A 19,481-nucleotide genomic window follows, 5' to 3' on the forward strand; every position below is an offset into this window, starting at 1 on the left:
GCTGATAGTAGTAGTAGTAGTGCTAGTAGTAGTAGTAGCAGTGCTAGTAGTAGTAGTAGTAGTGCTAGTAGTAGTAGTGCTAGTAGTAGTAGTAGGAGTGCTAGTAGTAGTAGTAGTAGTGCTGGTAGTAGTAGTGCTAGTAGTAGTAGTAGGAGTGCTAGTAGTAGGAGTGCTAGTAGTAGTAGGAGTGCTGGTAGTAGTAGTAGCAGTGCTGGTAGTAGTAGTAGCAGTGCTGGTAGTAGTAGTAGTGCTAGTAGTAGTAGTAGCAGTGCTGGTAGTAGTAGTAGCAGTGCTGGTAGTAGTAGTAGTGCTAGTAGTAGTAGTAGCAGTGCTGGTAGTAGTAGTAGTGCTGGTAGTAGTAGTAGTAGTGCTGGTAGTAGTAGTAGTAGTGCTGGTAGTAGTAGTAGTGCTAGTAGTAGTAGTAGCAGTGCTGGTAGTAGTAGTAGCAGTGCTGGTAGTAGTAGTAGTGCTAGTAGTAGTAGTAGCAGTGCTGGTAGTAGTAGTAGCAGTGCTGGTAGTAGTAGTAGTGCTGGTAGTAGTAGTAGCAGTGCTAGTAGTAGTAGTAGCAGTGCTGGTAGTAGTAGTAGTGCTGGTAGTAGTAGTAGCAGTGCTGGTAGTAGTAGTAGTGCTGGTAGTAGTAGTAGCAGTGCTAGTAGTAGTAGTAGGAGTGCTAGTATTAGGAGTGCTGGTAGTAGTAGTAGTGCTGGTAGTAGTAGTAGTGCTGGTAGTAGTAGTAGTGCTGGTAGTAGTAGTAGCAGTGCTAGTAGTAGTAGTAGGAGTGCTAGTAGTAGGAGTGCTGGTAGTAGTAGTAGTGCTGGCAGTAGTAGTAGTGCTGGTAGTAGTAGTAGTGCTAGTAGTAGTAGTAGTGCTGGTAGTAGTAGTAGTGCTAGCAGTAGTAGTAGGAGTGCTAGTAGTAGTAGGAGTGCTGGTAGTAGTAGTAGGAGTGCTAGCAGTAGTAGTAGCAGTGCTAGTAGTAGGAGTGCTAGCAGTAGTAGTAGTAGTGCTAGTAGTAGTAGTAGCAGTGCTAGTAGTAGTAGTAGCAGTGCTAGTAGTAGTAGTAGCAGTGCTAGTAGTAGGAGTGCTAGTAGTAGTGCTAGCAGTAGTAGTAGTAGTGCTAGTAGTAGTAGTAGCAGTGCTAGTAGTAGTAGTAGCAGTGCTAGTAGTAGTAGTAGTGCTAACAGTAGAAGTAGTAGGAGTGCTAGTAGTAGTAGTAGTGCTAGTAGTAGTAGTAGCAGTGCTAGTAGTAGTAGTAGCAGTGCTAGTAGTAGTAGTAGCAGTGCTAGTAGTAGTAGTAGCAGTGCTAGTAGTAGTAGTAGCAGTGCTAGTAGTAGTAGTAGCAGTGCTAGTAGTAGTAGTAGTAGTGCTAGTAGTAGTAGTAGCAGTGCTAGTAGTAGTAGTAGCAGTGCTAGTAGTAGTAGTAGTAGTGCTAGTAGTAGTAGTAGCAGTGCTAGTAGTAGTAGTAGTGCTAGCAGTAGTAGTAGTAGGAGTGCTAGTAGTAGTAGGAGTGCTAGTAGTAGCAGTAGCAGTGGTAGTAGTAGTAGTGCTAGCTCCAGCTGTAGTTGTAGTAGTACTAGCAGTAGTAGTAGTAGTGCTCGCGCCAGCAGCAGTTGTGGCAGTAGTGGCAGTAGGAGTAAGTTGCAGTTGTAAAAGCGGTCTGCGTTACACTTACACGCACCATGCTGCTGCCAGACTAAGTACGCGCACGCACACGAAAGATCACATGACTGCAGTGTCCCGATCCCTCCACTGGCTCGCAATCCAATGCTGGATCAATGAGAGATTGCACTTTCCGTCTTCAAGATCCTTCATGGACTCATCCCTGCCTCCTCTCCTCTTATCTCGCGCTACTCCCCTCCACGCACTCCTCTACCTCTCCCCTCTCATCTTCTCTACTCCCCCCCCCACCCATGTACTCTCCTACTTCTGCCCTCTCATCTCACTCTCTTACCCTTGCTCGTTTGGTGAATCTGTGCTGTGAATGGCGACTGGTGCCTCTAGCTCAGTCGCCATTCACAGCACAAATATACAGAGATCCCCACTTTATATTTTATAGACTTAGACTATAGGGACAGATCCTGTTAAAATATTAAATAAATAATTATCTGCCCTTTGGCAATCCACAATCAGAATATTTATTTATACTGGAGCAATCCGGATTAGCCTGTGAAGCTCTTTTTCACAGGTGTCCAGCAGGAGCGGGTGAAACCGTTACAACAATAACAATACGAGCCACTGCCGGATGAAGGCTTCCCCACACCATCAACCCGCATAGACCAGCTTGGGGAAGTATGGTCAAACAGCTCCCCAGGACTAAGCGGGACCTAGGACCGATTCTGATATCACTTGCCGCTGAAATTAGCCGGGTTTTTGTATAATTATTTATCAATTTACTGTGTATATTGCCTGTGTGAGTTTGCAGGGTAAGCTGGGCAGCGGTAGTTAGAAGTGGTGCTTAATGCGCTACGGGTCTGGCGACCCGAGTTGGATCCCCGCTCACGGCCTGCACCAGCGACAATTTTCTGAACCGATTCTCGGCCTCCTCTAGATCGACTCGGCCTCAAATGAATACCTGGTGCGGTGTGTGTAAAGATCGGCACTGGTGATACAATTGTGGCCGGGCGTGGTGCTGGTCGCCCACCCCCTCGTGTACAGTTCCAGCCTTCGTAGGTGCTCCCTAGCAGCACTTGCACCAAAAGTCTGATTAGGCTATGTGTGTGTGTGTGGTGGATCTTCTTTCGCACCGTACGTAGCCAACCGTGCTAATCGAAGGCGCGGCTGTACGGGGCAATCTTTGTCATTTTGCAGGGCAAGCTGATGATGTGGGTCGACGTCTTCCCCAAGAACATGGGACCTCCCGGTCCTCCGTTCGACATCACGCCACGCAAAGCCAAGAAGTGAGAGGCTGCTCCGGTTTGCGCGCGCACACACACGCGCACACACGTATCGTCAAGTCCACCGCCTGGCTCCGCCACGGTGCTCTCCAAAAACATTGGTGGGCAACGTAAATGGACGTTGGATGCGTTAGCGGACATGGGGGGGGGGGGATGTTCGTGCCATCCAGTGTCCAAGTGGGGGGGGGGGGGGGGCAACCTTCCTCCCGTCGGACCCTTTTACCGAAGACGGCTGGGTCCAAGAACTTCCGGCAGCAGCAGCCCTCCACTCTTGGCGATCATCATTATCGTCCTGTCCCATACGTTGCCGATGTTTACCCATCATTCCTGTCCGTGAAAGTGCCTCCTCCTCCTCCTCCACTTCATCGGTCCATCTTTTTTCCCTCGGTCGTCCTTTGCCACCTTCAAGTTGAAGCACTGTAATTTATGAACCTTGCCACAAGAGGGCGTACGGCACTGGAGATGTGGGTTCTGGCCGAGTGGCGGATTCCTTTGTCGGTTTGGTTATTTCGTGTGATGGAGATTGCTTTGAACGTATTTTTCTTTCCTTGGCAATAACGCACGTTTACATCTCGACGGCGATTTCTCTGGATTCGGCGCAACGGCCACAACTCAAAGAACCTCTCCGAGGTTGTGCGCTGCCGGGTTGGGCCGCGTTTTGTTCGGCGAGATGGGCAATGTTTCAGAGTATTTCTTTATACTCGAGGAATCCGACGAGCTGTGAAGCTCTTTTTTTTTCACAGATGTCCAGTTTCACGCGCCCCACGTGCTTTTTTTTTGCAAATTGGATGGAGCCTAACATCGCGCGCTGCAATCGGAAGACGAATTTTGAGAGCTGTGCACAGCGGCGAAAATTCCTCCGCAGTGACGTCGTCCGGTTAGCCTCTCTGGAACAGAATATTTGGCAGGGAATAGCCTCTCCTGGTCCTGGTGCTGGGGGGGGGGGGGGGTTCTCCGGCATACAGAAATTAATGAAACGCTTAATACGCGACTACATTGAAATGTGGCTTAACGTGCAATTGAAACATAACGCTTGAACGTAAATGGCCATGCATGGACTTGGAATGAATAACGAATAACTATCAGTGTTATTCATAATCAAATAACACTTCAAACATTATTGCAGTGTAATCCGAGTCCTTTGCCATGACCATGAAGCAGAGGGGGTAAGGTTCAAAGGTGAAAGAAAGATCTTAATTTGGAGCTTTCGTGACTGCAGGAATTATTCTTTGGTTCTTTCGGTTAAGTCACGTCTAAAAATAAAATAAAATAATAAAATAATAAATGACAAATTTTAATTTATTATTTTCTTTTTAGACGTGACTTAACCGAAAGAACCAAAGAAGAATAGTGAAAGAAAGGTTTGCAAGTTCAATTTTATAGTTAAGGATCTTTCCAGGGGCCTGTATAATGAGTACCACTAAGTCAACAGTGCTTGTCCCTGAATAGACTCTCTGCCTACCATAGGAACGTGGAAATTCCACCACTGCCTCAGTGCTGTGAGCAGGATATACGAGAAACAACTCTCGTTCAAAGAGTGGGGAAACCACTTTTTTTGCCACCCCCCCCCCACCCTCTCTCTAAATAATTGTTTCTATTCGAAGGTACCAGCTGCGGTGCATCATCTGGAATACCAAGGATGTGATTCTTGATGAGACGAGCATCACCGGAGAGAAGATGAGTGACATCTACGTGAAGGGGTACGCCGAGTGGACGCGTGGTTCTTGTCGCCTGTTATGCCACGAGATGAAGAATGTATCGGGATTGCCACTTTGTGTTTAGAGAATGGTCCACATAATTGGGTATTGCAGAGTTGCCTTTGAAATTCTTTCAAGTGACCTGTGGCCTACACAACAGGGAGGAGGGGTAGCTAGAGATGTAATTAAAAGTGTATATATATGTAGGCATGCGTGTTTTATGATGCTGGTTATTCGTTGGTCACCTAATCTTAGCAATGCAAGGTCAAGGTCATTGAGTACGGCTAAGGTCAAAGGGCAAAAAAACGATTTGGGTAAAATCCAGAGATATATATTACTTGGACGTTGATGCAAACATTGCCATGATAAAAGCGCAGATTGTGTACGTTATGGGAATTTTTTGGTGGATTTGTGAAATAAGTAGCTTAGTGGTTAACATTGTTGCCATAGTAGCCGACTCCTACATTCAGAGCTTATATCAAAAAAGAGAATGGATTATCTCTGAGCTATGAAAGCCATGATGATGGATGGAGGATGATGATGGATGAGGGATGATTATAATGATGGATGGGTGATGGATGGAGGATGATGGATTGATGATGATGATGGATGGAGAATTATGATGGAGGATTATGATGGGGCATTATGATGATGGTGGATGGATAGATGCTGATTATGATGGCTGTCTCCACAGGTGGATCGACGGGCGTGACGATGTCAAGCAGAAGACGGACGTGCACTACCGGTCCTTGGGTGGGGAAGGCAACTTCAACTGGCGCTACATCTTCCCCTTCGAGTATGTGCCAGCTGAGAACATCTGTGTGGTCTCCAGGAAGGTGCGTTCACTATGGCTGTTGCCCCAACCTTGCTTATTCTTTGATTTTGTAAAAAAAAAAATTCCAATTGCGGTGTTGATATGATTTCATGAGATGTGAGAAAGTTTCGTTTGAGAACGGCTGACAGAGAGCAGCAGATCTGCTGTCAGGCGTCTTGGCGATGTCTGTCTGTAGGGCGCGGCCGCTTGACTGCTGCTGCCGCTGCTGCGGTTTTGTGCCCGTGTCCTTCAGGAACACTTCTGGAGTTTGGACAAAACCGAGCTGCGCCTTCCTCCAAAGTTCACCATCCAGATCTGGGACAATGACAAGTTTTCTCCAGATGACTACCTGGGTACGTGCACCACCTACCTGCCCGCCATACCCAGAAGGTTGAGAAACACCAGAAGACCCCCGTTTTTTACACGACCTGCTGCGAGGCTACATTTTGGGTTGCAGAGGGCAGTGGACCCTATCAATGAGAGCCATGTTTCTGATCTGTACACTTCATATGAGATTATAAGCAGACGTTTAATGGAATGTGAGTCTGGGATGATGATGATGATGATGTGGTTGTGGAATTACTATACAACGGCATTATTTGTTTTATCTCCTCCCTCGTACAACCGGCTCGCCATACCCGTGACCAGGCTACCTGGACCTGAACCTGTCCCACATGCCCGTGCCGGCAAAGTCGGCGGAGAAATGCTCGCTGGAGATGGTGGAGACCCCGACCGGCAAGAAGAAGCACAAGACCACGTCGCTGTTCGAGCAGAAGAACGTCAAGGGCTGGTGGCCGTGCATCGCCGAACAGGACGGCAAGAAGATCATCGCCGTGAGTGATGATTTTTTATTGATGTGTTTCTCTACTTTTTAAAACTTTTTTTTACTTGCAGCCGGAGCAGCGGCGCAGCAGCGAATGGTTAGCGCACGTTGCCAGCTTCTCTGTTGCGGTAACCTTGTTTAAATGTTAAATAAACTTACTTTAAACGTGTGAATTGCTAAATTCAGCGAGTAACAATGCGATCGGCTGTTGTCTCTCACGCACCCTGCTCTGGCTCCCCCCCCCCCCCCCCCGTGTGCACGATGAGGAAAGGCCTCGGAGACGCCCATCGCTGAATTGTACTCGGTTTTTGCATTTTGTTCAGTGGCGTCCAAGGATTAAATTAAGCATACATTAGTCTATGATTCTTTCGGTAAAGTCACGTAGAAAGAAAATATATTAAATAATAATAGAATATGACGTTTCGATTACAACACAAGCAACAATCATTAGGTAAGAATGAATGAGAAAACAAACTTAGAAATATAATGCAAGACAACACAGAGTTGGCTAACACACACATAGACACACCTCTGTGTGTCTCTGTGTGGCTATGTGTGTGTCTCTCTGCTTGTGTGTCTATGTGTGTGTCTCTCTCTGCTTGTGTGTTTGTCTATCTCTGCTTGTGTGTCTGATTGTGTGGCTCCGTGTCTGTGTTTTGTCTCTCTCTCAAATTTAACAATCTTTGTAAGAATGTAATCAACCAGGTAGGGTGTTGACTGTTGTGTTAGCCGACTCCGTGTTGCATTGCATTATATTTCTAAGTTTGTTTTCTCATTCATTCTTACCTGATGACGGTTGCTTGTGTTGCAATCGACATGTCGTATATTCTATTATTAATATTTATTTATTTTTCTTTCTACGTGGCTTTACCGAAAGAGCCATGGAGTAATTCCTGCAGTCACGAAAGCTTCCAATCTAGTTTAAGCTTACATTATTAAAAGAAGGGGTGGGGGCGGCTGATTCTTTAATCGGGGGGCGGTAGCTCAGCTCCCTCAACCCCTGCAGGTGCTTTAGTGGGAATGCGCACTGCGCTATGAACCTGGCAACCAGAGTTGGATTGCTGGCCACGGCTAACATCGGTGGGGGGAGTGATGTCCGAACCGGCCCTGGGTCGTCCTTCCCCCCCCATTCGCCGGTTTGGTGAAGTATGGTCAAACAACCTCCGTGACTGACATGGTGTGGGGGGAGAGGGAGGCCTTTGTCCAACAGTGGATTGATTGGTAAAGGACTGAAAATACATTTTATATATTTTTTTAATGAAGAGATTAGTCGTCTTTTTCCACTTCTGGTTGCTATCGGAGCCATGTTGCGACGTGAATAAATGTCCCTTTTAGAACTCTGGCAGGGCAATGCATCGCCCAAAGTTTGAGAGTGGTCCACAGAAGGTGATATCACAAAACTACTATGGAGATCACTACCTATCCACATGGGGGGAACTGCCCTTTCCTGCATGTCTTTTGACTGGTGTTAATTTAATGGCAATCGAGTTGATCTATTGCTTTTTTTTCAGAGCTGGAAAAAATGTATTTAATGTAAGTGAAGAGTCTGAAATGATGATTTGTTGTGTGCATTCTTTGGCGAGCATGTTGAGAATCGTCAACACCAGTGTTCTTCATTGCAAGGCCCGCGGGCCACTGGCGGCCCCTGGCAACCTTAAGCGCGGCCCCTGATGTGTTGCCCCCGACCAGTACACAAATGTGAAAACAAAACCACCGTGCTGCTGTCAAACCCCAGTGGTTTCAAATGTGTGGCGGCCCTCACACTGACGTCTTATCGGCAAAAGTGGGCCCCCCTCTGAATATGAGTTAAGAACACTGGTTTACATCGACGCTTACAACTCTCGCCCCAAGAGCAAAAACTAAATGGGGGGGGCCTCTTGTCCATGTTGTTGATTGCAGGGCAAGGTGGAGATGACGCTGGAGATTCTGGCTGACAAGGAGGCGGAGGAGAGACCCGCAGGCCTGGGCCGTGAGGAACCCAACATGAACCCAAAGCTGGACCCACCAAAGTAAGGGTCCTTGAAATGTGTTCGGCCATTTATAATGCCGGGGGGTGGTGAGCAAACGTGCTGAGATGATCGACGTGGCTTTGTTTTTCGTGTGTTTTCATCCACAAGTTTAATTCCAATTGTGCTATCGGTATCGCGTCATGAGAGGGAGAATCCATCCGGAACACTTGCAGAGCAGTTGTAACCCCCTTTGCGTTCGAGTGGCCCACAAAAGCAGATATAACAGAACTACCTCTGAGATCCTCTGAGTTGACCTGTGGTCCGCATACCACACCTCCGATGAGCATGGTTTGCTACACACGGTGCTAAAGAAGTTCTACTTACACAGTATACAGCAGCACTTTCCCACTCACTATGCTACGAAGTAATGTTTGTCGCAAGAACGTTAACCTGATCTGTTTAATCCGCCGAGCTGGAAATCGCCCAAATTAAGTGCAAAATCAAATATAATGTGGTGCAGTAATTGGTGACTGGGCTTGACACCAGAGACTCGCAGCACTTTGAGAATCACGTTTCATCACAGGCAGCAGCTTCCTTTATTCAATGCAGGATTTCATCAGTGGCCAGCTCAATGCTCTGACCTTTAAGCTACATGAGGCATCTAAAATTGTCCTCTGTGATTTAGGCAAATCGCACAACCAGCTGTGGCACCTAAAGAATCGCCGATCTTCGGGCAATTGCCACTGGAAAGTTTTTTCCTGCCAGTGCATTCAATGTGAGCTGCCATAGTTGCTTGGTACAGCAATGGCATTGAGGGGATAAGGTTCGATTTCGCCAATGAAATTGATTGGTCTACAGAGCACACAATCTTGGGCAGACCATGTGACCTCTGTGATCTGATTGGAAGTTGCTATCCCAGTTACCCACCTAGGGGAAGCAACGAGCAGATATACCAAGATTTGAAACGGAGACTTTTTTCACACGCTTTCATTTAACTCACTCTATCTGTTGTTGTTGTCGTTGTTGTATCCTCAAATCTTGTAACTAAATTTTAACCCATTTCCCAATGTGGTATCGACTGCAAACTTGGTATACTTATGTCATACAGATAACAATACTATATTCTAGCATAAAAAATTGAATATTTTTAAACATTCTTTTTTATATGTTATGTTTCGGTTTGGGTCTAATTGTCCACGGTAAACTGACGTTGGCTGTAATTGGCCACGGTCCCTAACATTATGGCAAGCTTCGGGGCCACTTCCTGGAGTCGTGGAATTCTTCCATTACTAGTACATTTCATAAAAGCGTGGCAGTTGTCGGTGATGATTGCCCTAGAAATGCAATGGTGTGTCATAGGTAAAGAGTGCGCGCAAAGAAGCATAGAGAGAGGCACATGTTTGAAATGAGACCAGAAGAGACGCAAAAAATGTAACCGGTAAGAAAACAAAGTGGCAGGAGAACATCACGAGAGGATGGCGGCTGGCAGTCGAGACTAACAACAGAGTGGCAGTCGAGACTAACAACAGAGTGGCAGTCGAGACTAACAACAGAGTGGCAGTCGAGACTAACAACAGAGTGGCAGTCGAGACTAACAACAGAGTGGCAGTCGAGACTAACAACAGAGTGGCAGTCGAGACTAACAACAGAGTGGCAGTCGAGACTAACAACAGAGTGGCAGTCGAGACTAACAACAGAGTGGCAGTCGAGACTAACAACAGAGTGGCAGTCGAGACTAACAACAGAGTGGCAGTCGAGACTAACAACAGAGTGGCAGTCGAGACTAACAACAGAGTGGCAGTCGAGACTAACAACAGAGTGGCAGTCGAGACTAACAACAGAGTGGCAGTCGAGACTAACAACAGAGTGGCAGTCGAGACTAACAACAGAGTGGCAGTCGAGACTAACAACAGAGTGGCAGCCAAAGGGGAGGGGAGGGCCTGAGGAGGACGTCTGCCGTGAAGTTGAAGCGATGATTTAAAATCGGCTCGCGGTGCAGGGTCAAGGCTGGACTATTGCATCGTTAAGACCATGACAGAGAGATGGCGACAATTTGTGGAGGTCATTATCCAGTGGTGGTGGTGATGATGGTGGTGATTGTCACTGGCCTTATTTTGATTGCTGGCGTCTTTCTGCTTTGTGATGAAACGCAGCCGCCCGGAGACGTCGTTTCTGTGGTTCACGTCGCCTCTCAAAACCTTCAAGTACATCATCTGGAGGCGCTACAAGTGGATTTTCATTGGGCTCCTCATCCTTCTCTTAGTCGTCCTATTCCTCGCCATCCTCTTCTATTCCCTGCCGGTAAGTTTTTTTCTAAATTATGTGCAGACTGTAGGGACGAGTCCCCAATTTTGGTATTTAATCCGAAAATTGGAAACCTCTCGCAAGTAGAGCTAACTTCTGGCAAGTCGCCTCGTTCATACGACCAGACTGATGCCGGCTTGTTTTAAACTTCCTGTAACGATAATGTGTGAAAAGTTGATGCAAATGAATCGCTCGATATTCACAAAATAGAAGGGACTTTTATTACATTCAGGAGCTTTGTGCAAATTATTTGTATGATGGCCGTCAGATATTTGAACGTTATTTGTTTGATTGTCTTTTCAGAACTACACTGCGCAGAAAATCGTGCTGGGATAAACTGATCTACAGTTTCTTGTTGTCGTGAATTTGGAAACGTTCTACAAGCAGGAGGAATGTCCACTCCAGAGTAAAAAAAAAATATCTATATATAGCTGGATGCACTCATGTGGTCCTTCAGAAAAATGGCTTGAATGTAATTTTTCTTTTTAAAACAAGCAATTATAAAGTTTGAGATATACTCCCGCTTAGGGTTAGAATGCACACACACACACAAGCACTTCCACATACCGTCGTGTATTCTCCCAGTAGTGGTGCTGAAAGCAGTTGAATCTGACACTGATATTAGTTGTGAATGGGTGTTACGTGACCGTCACAAGTGCAAGTTGCTGGAAACATAAAAGTGATTATCGTAAAAAAAAAGTCACCCCCCCCCTCACCCTCGTGTTTAGTTTTACATCTTAGAAGCATTGCACTTTGTTAAAAACAAACAGTGCGGTTATTTGTCGTCTCACGTGGGATAGTGTGATGTTTTCGATGCTGAAGTACACACAGACAGCATTTAGTAATGAATTAAAAAATGTAAACATTAAAGATTGCAAACATAGGTTTCTTACTTAAACACGTTCGCATCAAAGGCAATGTATGAAAGTCATCTATCGATGTGTGTTCATGTTTGTGTGACGGAAAAAAACCAAAACGTACGTGAATGTAATTACCATCACAGCCGAACAAACTTCCCTTTAAAAGGTGCAATGCTTAGAGCCGGTTTTAAAAGAAGTACATCTTCTAACGGGCGACTTGGTTTGTGTTGCTCGCTCATCGCTTGATAAATTATGAGATGAACTTTTAATTCGAAAGCATATACCTGCTCCGCCGTTGGGAAAAAAATAACGCCGTCAATTTCAAGTGCGCAGTCAAATAACCTTGAACTGTGTTGTATACCTCCTCTTCTTGGTTCTTTCGGTAAAGTCACGTAGAATGGAAATAATAAAAATAAAACATAATAAAATAATTCTCAAAATAATAGTGAGAATTATTTTATTATGTTTTATTTTTATTATTTTATTATTTCCATTCTACGTGACTTTACCGAAAGAACCAAGAAGATGAATCCCTGCAGTCACGAAAGCTTTAAATCGAAATTGTGTTGTATACCATCGCAAACTTATGTTGTGCATTCACACGATGGACGACATCGCATCTCTTCATTGGCAAATGTATTGGGAAGTTACCCGAGCACTTTTAAAGCACCGGTCCGTTGACGGATGTTACGCATGCGGCTCAGCGTTTTGGGGCGGATTAATATTGTAGGCACTTCAAATATCCCCCCCCCCCCCCTCTGCCCCCCCCCCCTTCTCTTGCTCCTAACAAAAATCAACGGGTGATGTGTTTTATTGCCTCCGATACATTTTAATATTTGTAATTGAAATAAAATACCCCCCGCTCCCCAAAAAACAAATCCCCCCTATAAACTGCACAACTCTACTTTTAAAACTGTACTTGTTGAAATGTTTGTGGCATTTATAAAGGAAACAAAACAACCCTGACATATATACATGGTATTATCAGAATTATGTAGGTGGATTACTGGCAGTTTACAAGTAGTTTTTCTCTGAAATATTGGAGGATGGCCAAAAACATGCGTTACACTTCTCTGCAGATGAAAATGTAATCGTTGTGTGTGTGTGTGGTTTTTTTTACGTGTCCATTTAGTCAAGGTGCACACTGTGTTTGTGGTATCGTCGAAAGGGTGAGGCAACTCGCGCGAAAGGCGTGTTTATACACGAGTGCGAACCGAATGTTACCCAACAGCAACAACAGAAGGTCGGCCTCGCTCTTTAAAAAAAAAAACGGCGCCCTTAGCCTAACAACGAGGCCCAGGTGCGTCTGTGTGTGTTCATATAAAAATAAGAGACGTTCTGACGACGAAGATTAACGCACTAAATGCATCTTCAGTCTGTGGCCGTCTGGTTTGGGGACCTTGGTGTTACAAGTACGTGGCTGTTGCGCTCATTCGGTGGTAAGATGCATGACCAAAACAAAAAATATTTAACGAAAAATATTTTTTAAATGACCAGGGCGTGTTTTTGATGAAATAATAAAGCATTGTTGTCAACGGTTCGAGTGCTGAATTTCATTACAGTGGCACTCTTAGTCGCTAGGTGGCGCTCCCTTATTGCTGATTTCGCGAACGGTTTTTGTTTTAACTCCAATGCACGTATGAGCGTTTCGTCGCAGCGTTAATGAATAGATTGAGTTCACAATCGGGGCAATCCCGTTGTGCATTGCGTTGTCTCAATTCTGACTGCCGGGTAATTAATCCGTGCACGGTAAATACCCCCAAGGAGTCTAACATAAAAGTCACGATTCCGTATTGTATTCGTGTTCTCTCACTTAGGTGGGGGGGGGGGGGCACGTTCTTGGTTCGAGTTCTCTTCGATCTTGTGCCGTCATCTTCATTGCATCGCTTGGCCCAACCGCTTCTTCAAGTCGTCGATCAGCACCTGCCTTGGTTCCACCTCGTTGCATTCTCTCGCTGCGTCTCCAGCGAGGTCCTTTCCCGTCTGGAAATATTCACGGATCCCGGATCGTTTTGCTTCCTCGATCCAAGGCTTCTCTTGCTCTTGACGGGTTGCCCACTCGAAATCTCTCCTGAATTTTCACCCCTTTTCAAGGAAATTATCATTCTCGACTTAAATATTTCGTGACTGCAGAAATTCGTATTCTTTGGGTCTTTCGGTAAAGTCACGTTCAAAGAAAATTAAAAAAAACAATAAAAATAACAAAAATAAAGTCACGTAGATTGGTTCAAAGAAAATAACAAAACAACAGTTTATTGTTTTTGTTATTTTTGTTGTTTTTTTGTTATTTTTATTGTTTTGTGTTATTTTCTTAGAACCGATCTACGTGACTTTACCGAAAGACCCAAAGAATATAAATTATAATGACATGTGCCCGTACTGCCCCGTCTAGTGGGAAGCCGTGGAATTATTTTTTGACAGTGACGCAGTCTGCCTATGTGGGGAGCGGTCGTGTAGTGGTTAGCGCTGCGCTACGCACCTGGCGACCCGGGTTCAATTCCCGCTCACGACCAACACCGGTGACGATTATCTGAACTGGTGCCGGGCCTCTCCTAGGTCGACTCTGCCTCAAATGAATCCCCGGTGCGATGCGTAAACATCGCTGCTAGGGAGACGAAGGCGACCGGGCGCGGTGTTGGCCACCCACAGCTTCGTGTGCCGTGCTGGCCTTCATAGGTGCTCGCTAACAGCACTTGCCCCTACAGTCTATTAAGGCTATACGGGTGATCTTTGTCTATGTAAGCGAACGGTGGTCTTCCTAACCCCACCACCAATTGATCTGTGGCCCAGGCCACCACGCGCTTAGCAAAACTGCCCGTTTGGGTACACGTGCACTGGTGATCCATTACCGTGTGTCAACCTTCACGGTATCCACCTCCAATCAGTCGACTGCCTTCGCTCCTCCTCCTACCCCCCGGGTGGACAGCATTCGGTCGCCGCGTCTGAGCAGCCGCTCGCGACAGGCACCGAAGTCGCCCGCGGCGAGGCGAGGACTGTGAAGGCGTTCGCTCGGCAACAATAGTTGGGTGTCTGTGTCCGAGGAAATCCCTGGGATTATTATGCGGCAGCGTGCGGGGTCGCCCTTAATCACCGCAGAGCCCGGCGTAAGGTGAACTTTGTGAGCCTTATGATGTTAAGCCCGGGCCGTGGTGGTGGTGGTGGGGGGCCCCTCTGTTTACAAGCCCCGGGGGGTAGGGGGGGGGGGCTCCGAGACGGCGGTGTGTGCGTGTGCGCCCCATTTGTAGCGTGTTCTCGCAGCGACGTGGGCGCGTGTGTTACCACGTCTGTCGCGCCTTTCTGATGGAAATACCTGTCCAATGAAATGAATGATTGGGTTAAAAAAAAATCATTAAATGGACTCGAGTAACTAAAAACAAATGCTAAAGTAATCCCGCACTGTGCTGTTGTAGTTCAGGTTCCAGAGCAGAAATCATTCCCATCTCACGGAGCAAAACGTGTTTTTCCCCGCGGACAGATTTACTTACAAGGCCAATACGAGATTACGTGGATAACCCCACCTATTTTAAATGGCTATCTCACGATTCATTGTCATCGGCCACAGCGTGGAATTAAAATCATCAAAGTGACACCATCTGTGGTGGCAACCTACGAGATGAGCAGATTGGTCATGTGCCAGTGAGTACCAACAGTTTAGCAACCACCGGATGATGGGTTTGTGTGTCGCAGCGATGGCTTTCGAGCTTTCATTGTTTCAGTTGTGTGTGTGTGTGTGTTTTCCCGTTACATATATCTCTATATTGCATGAAATAAAAGTAGTAGCTGGCCTACCATTGATCTTCATGGACATGTTGTTTCATGGACTCTTCGGATATGCCAGTGTTGCGAGGAAAACGTAATAAAAAAACATTATTTGTGTTTTTTTACTGAAATTCACCTTGGCAATAATGCCTCCTGTATCCACACGGTGACCTTGTAAGTCACGCGCGGAGTTCTGTCTGCCACGCTCTGCCGCTCTTTGTTTGAGATGTCGACCGCCCGACACGCAGACAGTTGGCAGTTGGCGGTTTTGGGATCAGCTTGAGGTTTCTCATTTTGAGTTCGGAAGTTTGTTTTTGTTTAGTACATTCACCGTGACAATACAAACTAAAACTGTAATATTATTTTTACCAGGTAAGGCCCACTCAATGGCGGAGACAGGATTTTAAGGTTAGTGGGGGGGGGGGGCAACCTCTCCAGCAATGAAAAATGATAGAGGAGTTGTTAGTAAGTAAGGACTTGTCCCTTGATTTTTATTCGACGCGTGTGTGGCGATGGCGCAGCCATCGATCGAGGGTCGAATTCGAACCGCGTTGTGTGATCGGCATCGCGCTCGCTGAAGGTGTTTGCCTTCAGGGAAGTCGTGTGCTGTATACGCAACTGCGCACAATTCTGTGAGTCACTTATAACTGCTTTGCCGTTACTTATTGCCGATTATGGACTCAGATTATTGTCCTATTATCTCATAGAGTCCCTGGCACGTAATAATATGCTACACAGTGGCAGTGGGGGTCGCAAAATGCCGATTGATTACTAATACACCCCAATGATCCGATCGAAATTAGGCAACTATGCTCTGCCAGTGGGCCCACTCAGCCTAAATGTATTTTTTTAGAAATGATCTAGCCACAAATGATAGCTCAATGAAGTGGCCTATCGTTTGGTCGTCTATAGCAGCCAAATGCGCGAGAAATACGTGTTTCTAAATGTGGAAACCCGGAGGACTCGGAGAAAAATGCACGTGGCCACAGGGAGAGAGCGAGAACACGCAAACTGCACATATGCAGGCGTCGGGGTCGGAATCGAACCCCACGACCTCCTGTATACCAGGCGATGTAGTTAACATCTCGCCACCGCGACTCCTACAGCTGGATGAAGATGTTAGCTCTTAGCTGAGCTCTAAAACTGAAAGTCTCGACCAGACAGACAGTGGTGCTTGAGGGCTGACAACAATGATTAGCACGTCGTTGCAATGGACCCAATGATCTGATTAGTTCGATTCCCGCCCGCGGTTTAAAAAACAGAAACCCGCTTAAATTCTGTACACGACAAAATGGGCCGGGTTACCTGACCAAGCAGGGTTCTGTACATCACGTCACTGGCCCTTACTGATGTATTAAACAGACCACACAATATAAAACAACGCAATGCCCCGATGCACAAATACGACGGAGACATCGCAGCGTAACTACTCCGTTACTCCTGACGCGGTTATCTGGCTTGACCACCTCAATGTGACACTGTTGCTCTGCGTCCGTATCAGCCAGACGCAAGAAGAAGACGAAGACGGATTCACTCACCAACATCGTGGGCTTGCGTGCGCTGGATTATGAACCTGGCGATTCCAATTCAATCTTTTTTTTCGATTTAAAGCTTTCGTGACTGCAGGGATTCATCTTCTTGGTTCTTTCGGTAAAGTCACGTAGAAGGGAAATGATAAAATTATAAAAAATAAAACATAATAAAATACAATTCTCACGACGTTTCGGCCACAACGCAAGCAGCCGTCCTCAGGTGAAGAACAGGTCTGTCGGAAAGACAGCGTCCTCAGGTGAAGAACAGGTCTGTCGAAAAGACAGCGTCCTCAGGTGAAGAACCTGCGGACGGCTGCTTGCGTTGTGGCCGGAGCGTCGTGATAATTGTATTTTATTATGTTGTATTTTTATTATTTTATTATTTCCCTTCTACGTGACTTTACCGAAAGAACCAAGAAGATGGTGCAATTCAATCGTTCAATTCCTGGCCATGGTACCACCAACCACCCCCTCCCCCCACACCCTGCCCTTCACCGATCCGCACTGACCAGCACGATTGGGGTGACCTTCATCCAGTGCTGCTTCGACAAGGTACTGTTTTTGTTCATGTCTATGTGGCATGTTGCTTTTGGTAACCCATACGGTAAAAGTAAAACAAAGGTAAACGTGTTGTTTGCATAAAGTAGCTTTGTTAACTGTTGTACATCCACATAGCGAATAATGCCCTGCGTCATGATCAAATTGAAATTGTATAATGACTGCGCTCAATTCATTTACGTTCAGGTAACGCATCGCTTAATTGCACCGAAGCTCACCCACCCATTGGATCAGAATGTGGCCACGTGGCAAATGAGCTGTGTGCATCACGACGGAGCCCGCCGTAATTCGGTACGTTCGGCAATAACTCGCGGCCAGCCGGATGACTCAGAGATCAAAGCTCTGAGCTGGCACTGCTGCTGAGATCCCTGGGTTCAATTCTGGACAACCACCTCGACAATGAAAACCGTGTTCCTCGCATTGGTGATCTCAGGCCCGATCACCAATGATTTTCTTTGTTCTGAATCAATGTGAGCTTTGCCATGTGATTAATATTTTCTGGAGGAGAGGGGGGTGGGAAAATGCCAACCCCCCCCCCCCGCCCAGGTGCGGATAAAAGGTCGCTTGAGATTTCAGAAGTAGTTCTGCGGCATCTTCTTCTGCAGACCGTTCGCTCACGTGGTGGGGCAATGCTCTGCGAGCCTTCTGAATGGTTTTTTTTCTCATTAAACTGAGTAACCATCGGAATAAAGAAACTTGAGTGGAAACATTCATAAACTGTTAACAAAAATAATAACGCTGCCTGCTACTCCACGGCTATCAAGGACTAATGCTCAATACATTTGCCGACTGTGATCTCAAGGCATTGTTATTTTTTTTTAATAAGTTTTGAAGTTTGTCCTTGTGTACCAACTGGCTACAATTTTACTAATTGATTGACTCATTTTTGTCTTGAATAAATGTGGAAAGTTTTGCTGCTGTTGTTGTGTTGCAGACTAATATATAAATTCATAACGAGCAGAAAGTACAAACGGGAACAATTCTGCGACCACCAGTTTTTTTTGTCACGCTAACAAATATAAAACAGAGGGTCAAGGCACTACCTTGACAAAGCGAGCAGGAAGGTCACTGGCATGTCAACCGGGAGACTGGCGGTTGCCAAACCTCCGAGAAATTCCTTTCCCCAAAACCAATGTTTGTCCTGCAGTTACTGGAGGACCAGCACGGGGGAAGGCAGGCGAAAACAAATAAAAACGCTTGTATAATTATTTATGTACTTACCCACCCACCTCCCTTTAAAATACAAAAAAATAAAACAAATAAATGCGGCCCCCGCCTTTTCCTCTCCGCCGTGGCGTCATGCACAATACGTTGTTTCCGTAATCGCAACAAAAGGCGCTGAGAAAAGGAACGTGCTGGGGTCACGCTCGGGGTCTGACCCTGCAACAGATTTGCGAGAGGGGAAGGGCGGTGGCGGTGGTTGTGGTGAGTGGAGGGGGGGAGTGTGGGGAGGGGGTGAGGCGGGAGGGGTCAGGTGCAGGTCACCGTGCCCCGGTCATCACGCTCGCGCCATCGTCCCGAAGGGCGCCCCCACCCCCGCCCCCACCCCCACCACCACCCCCGCCCCCACCCCCCACCCCCGCCCCCACCCCCGCCCCCACCCCCACCCCTCTCCTTTTTGCCGACGGTCTGCCCGAGCGGGCACCCCGTCTCGTGCTCAGGATGTTGCTCCCAATTGTCGGAAGCGATAGAGAGCGACGACCCACTTGGCCGGGCGCTGCTGGAGTAAATACGCCGTGACGGGGCCCTGGGTGCGCGTGCAAACCTGTGCGTGTGTGTCGGGGTCGTTGTAGGGGAGCGGTGGTGGAGCGGTTAGCGTGCTCCGCTACGAACTTGGCGACCCGAGTTCGATTCCCGTCCACGGCCAAAATCAGTGACGATTATCTGAACCGGTCCTGGGCCTCCCCGAGGACGACTCAGCCTCAAATGAGTGCTTGGTGTGGTGTGTAAACATCGCCACTGGGGAGACAAAGGCAGCCGGGCGTGGTGCTGGCCACCCACCCCTCGTGTGCCGTTCCGGCCTTCATAGGTGCTCGCTAACAGCACTTGCCCCAACAGTCAGTTACAGGCGATACGGGGGATCGTTGTCTTTTGTAGGGCGGAGGAATATCATGCAGGAGTGGATAAATATACTGTCAAAATGGTGATTGGTGGTGATGATTGATAATGATGAGTGTAAACTAGCGATGGGCCACCCAGGCTGAATTTTTATTATGATTAAATGTTAGCGTCTCTGCCATGTATACTCAAGCAAATTTCAGACAATTTAATAAGCGTGGTAAAGTTGGAAATTG

The 19,481-nt window shown here is 46.8% G+C and overlaps 1 protein-coding gene across 4 annotated transcripts in view; it reads left to right on the forward strand.

Moving 5' to 3' along the window:
* LOC144717637 (myoferlin-like) overlaps positions 1-12,873 on the forward strand; it is a 92,146-nt gene extending 79,273 nt beyond the window's left edge. For all 4 annotated transcript variants that reach the window (XM_078593155.1, XM_078593151.1, XM_078593154.1 and 1 more), the window contains 8 exons: positions 2,806-2,894; positions 4,496-4,591; positions 5,283-5,424; positions 5,656-5,755; positions 6,051-6,235; positions 8,125-8,234; positions 10,328-10,475; positions 10,782-12,873. In XM_078593155.1, the coding sequence (XP_078449281.1) occupies positions 2,806-2,894; positions 4,496-4,591; positions 5,283-5,424; positions 5,656-5,755; positions 6,051-6,235; positions 8,125-8,234; positions 10,328-10,475; positions 10,782-10,814 (903 nt within the window). In that variant the 3' untranslated portion in view covers positions 10,815-12,873. The remainder of the gene's footprint in view (positions 1-2,805; positions 2,895-4,495; positions 4,592-5,282; positions 5,425-5,655; positions 5,756-6,050; positions 6,236-8,124; positions 8,235-10,327; positions 10,476-10,781) is intronic.
* The last annotated feature ends 6,608 nt before the right edge of the window (positions 12,874-19,481 follow it).

This window comes from Lampetra planeri, chromosome 4 (assembly GCF_965212315.1).
Source record: "Lampetra planeri chromosome 4, kcLamPlan1.2.h2, whole genome shotgun sequence".
Lineage (NCBI taxonomy): Eukaryota > Metazoa > Chordata > Hyperoartia > Petromyzontiformes > Petromyzontidae > Lampetra > Lampetra planeri.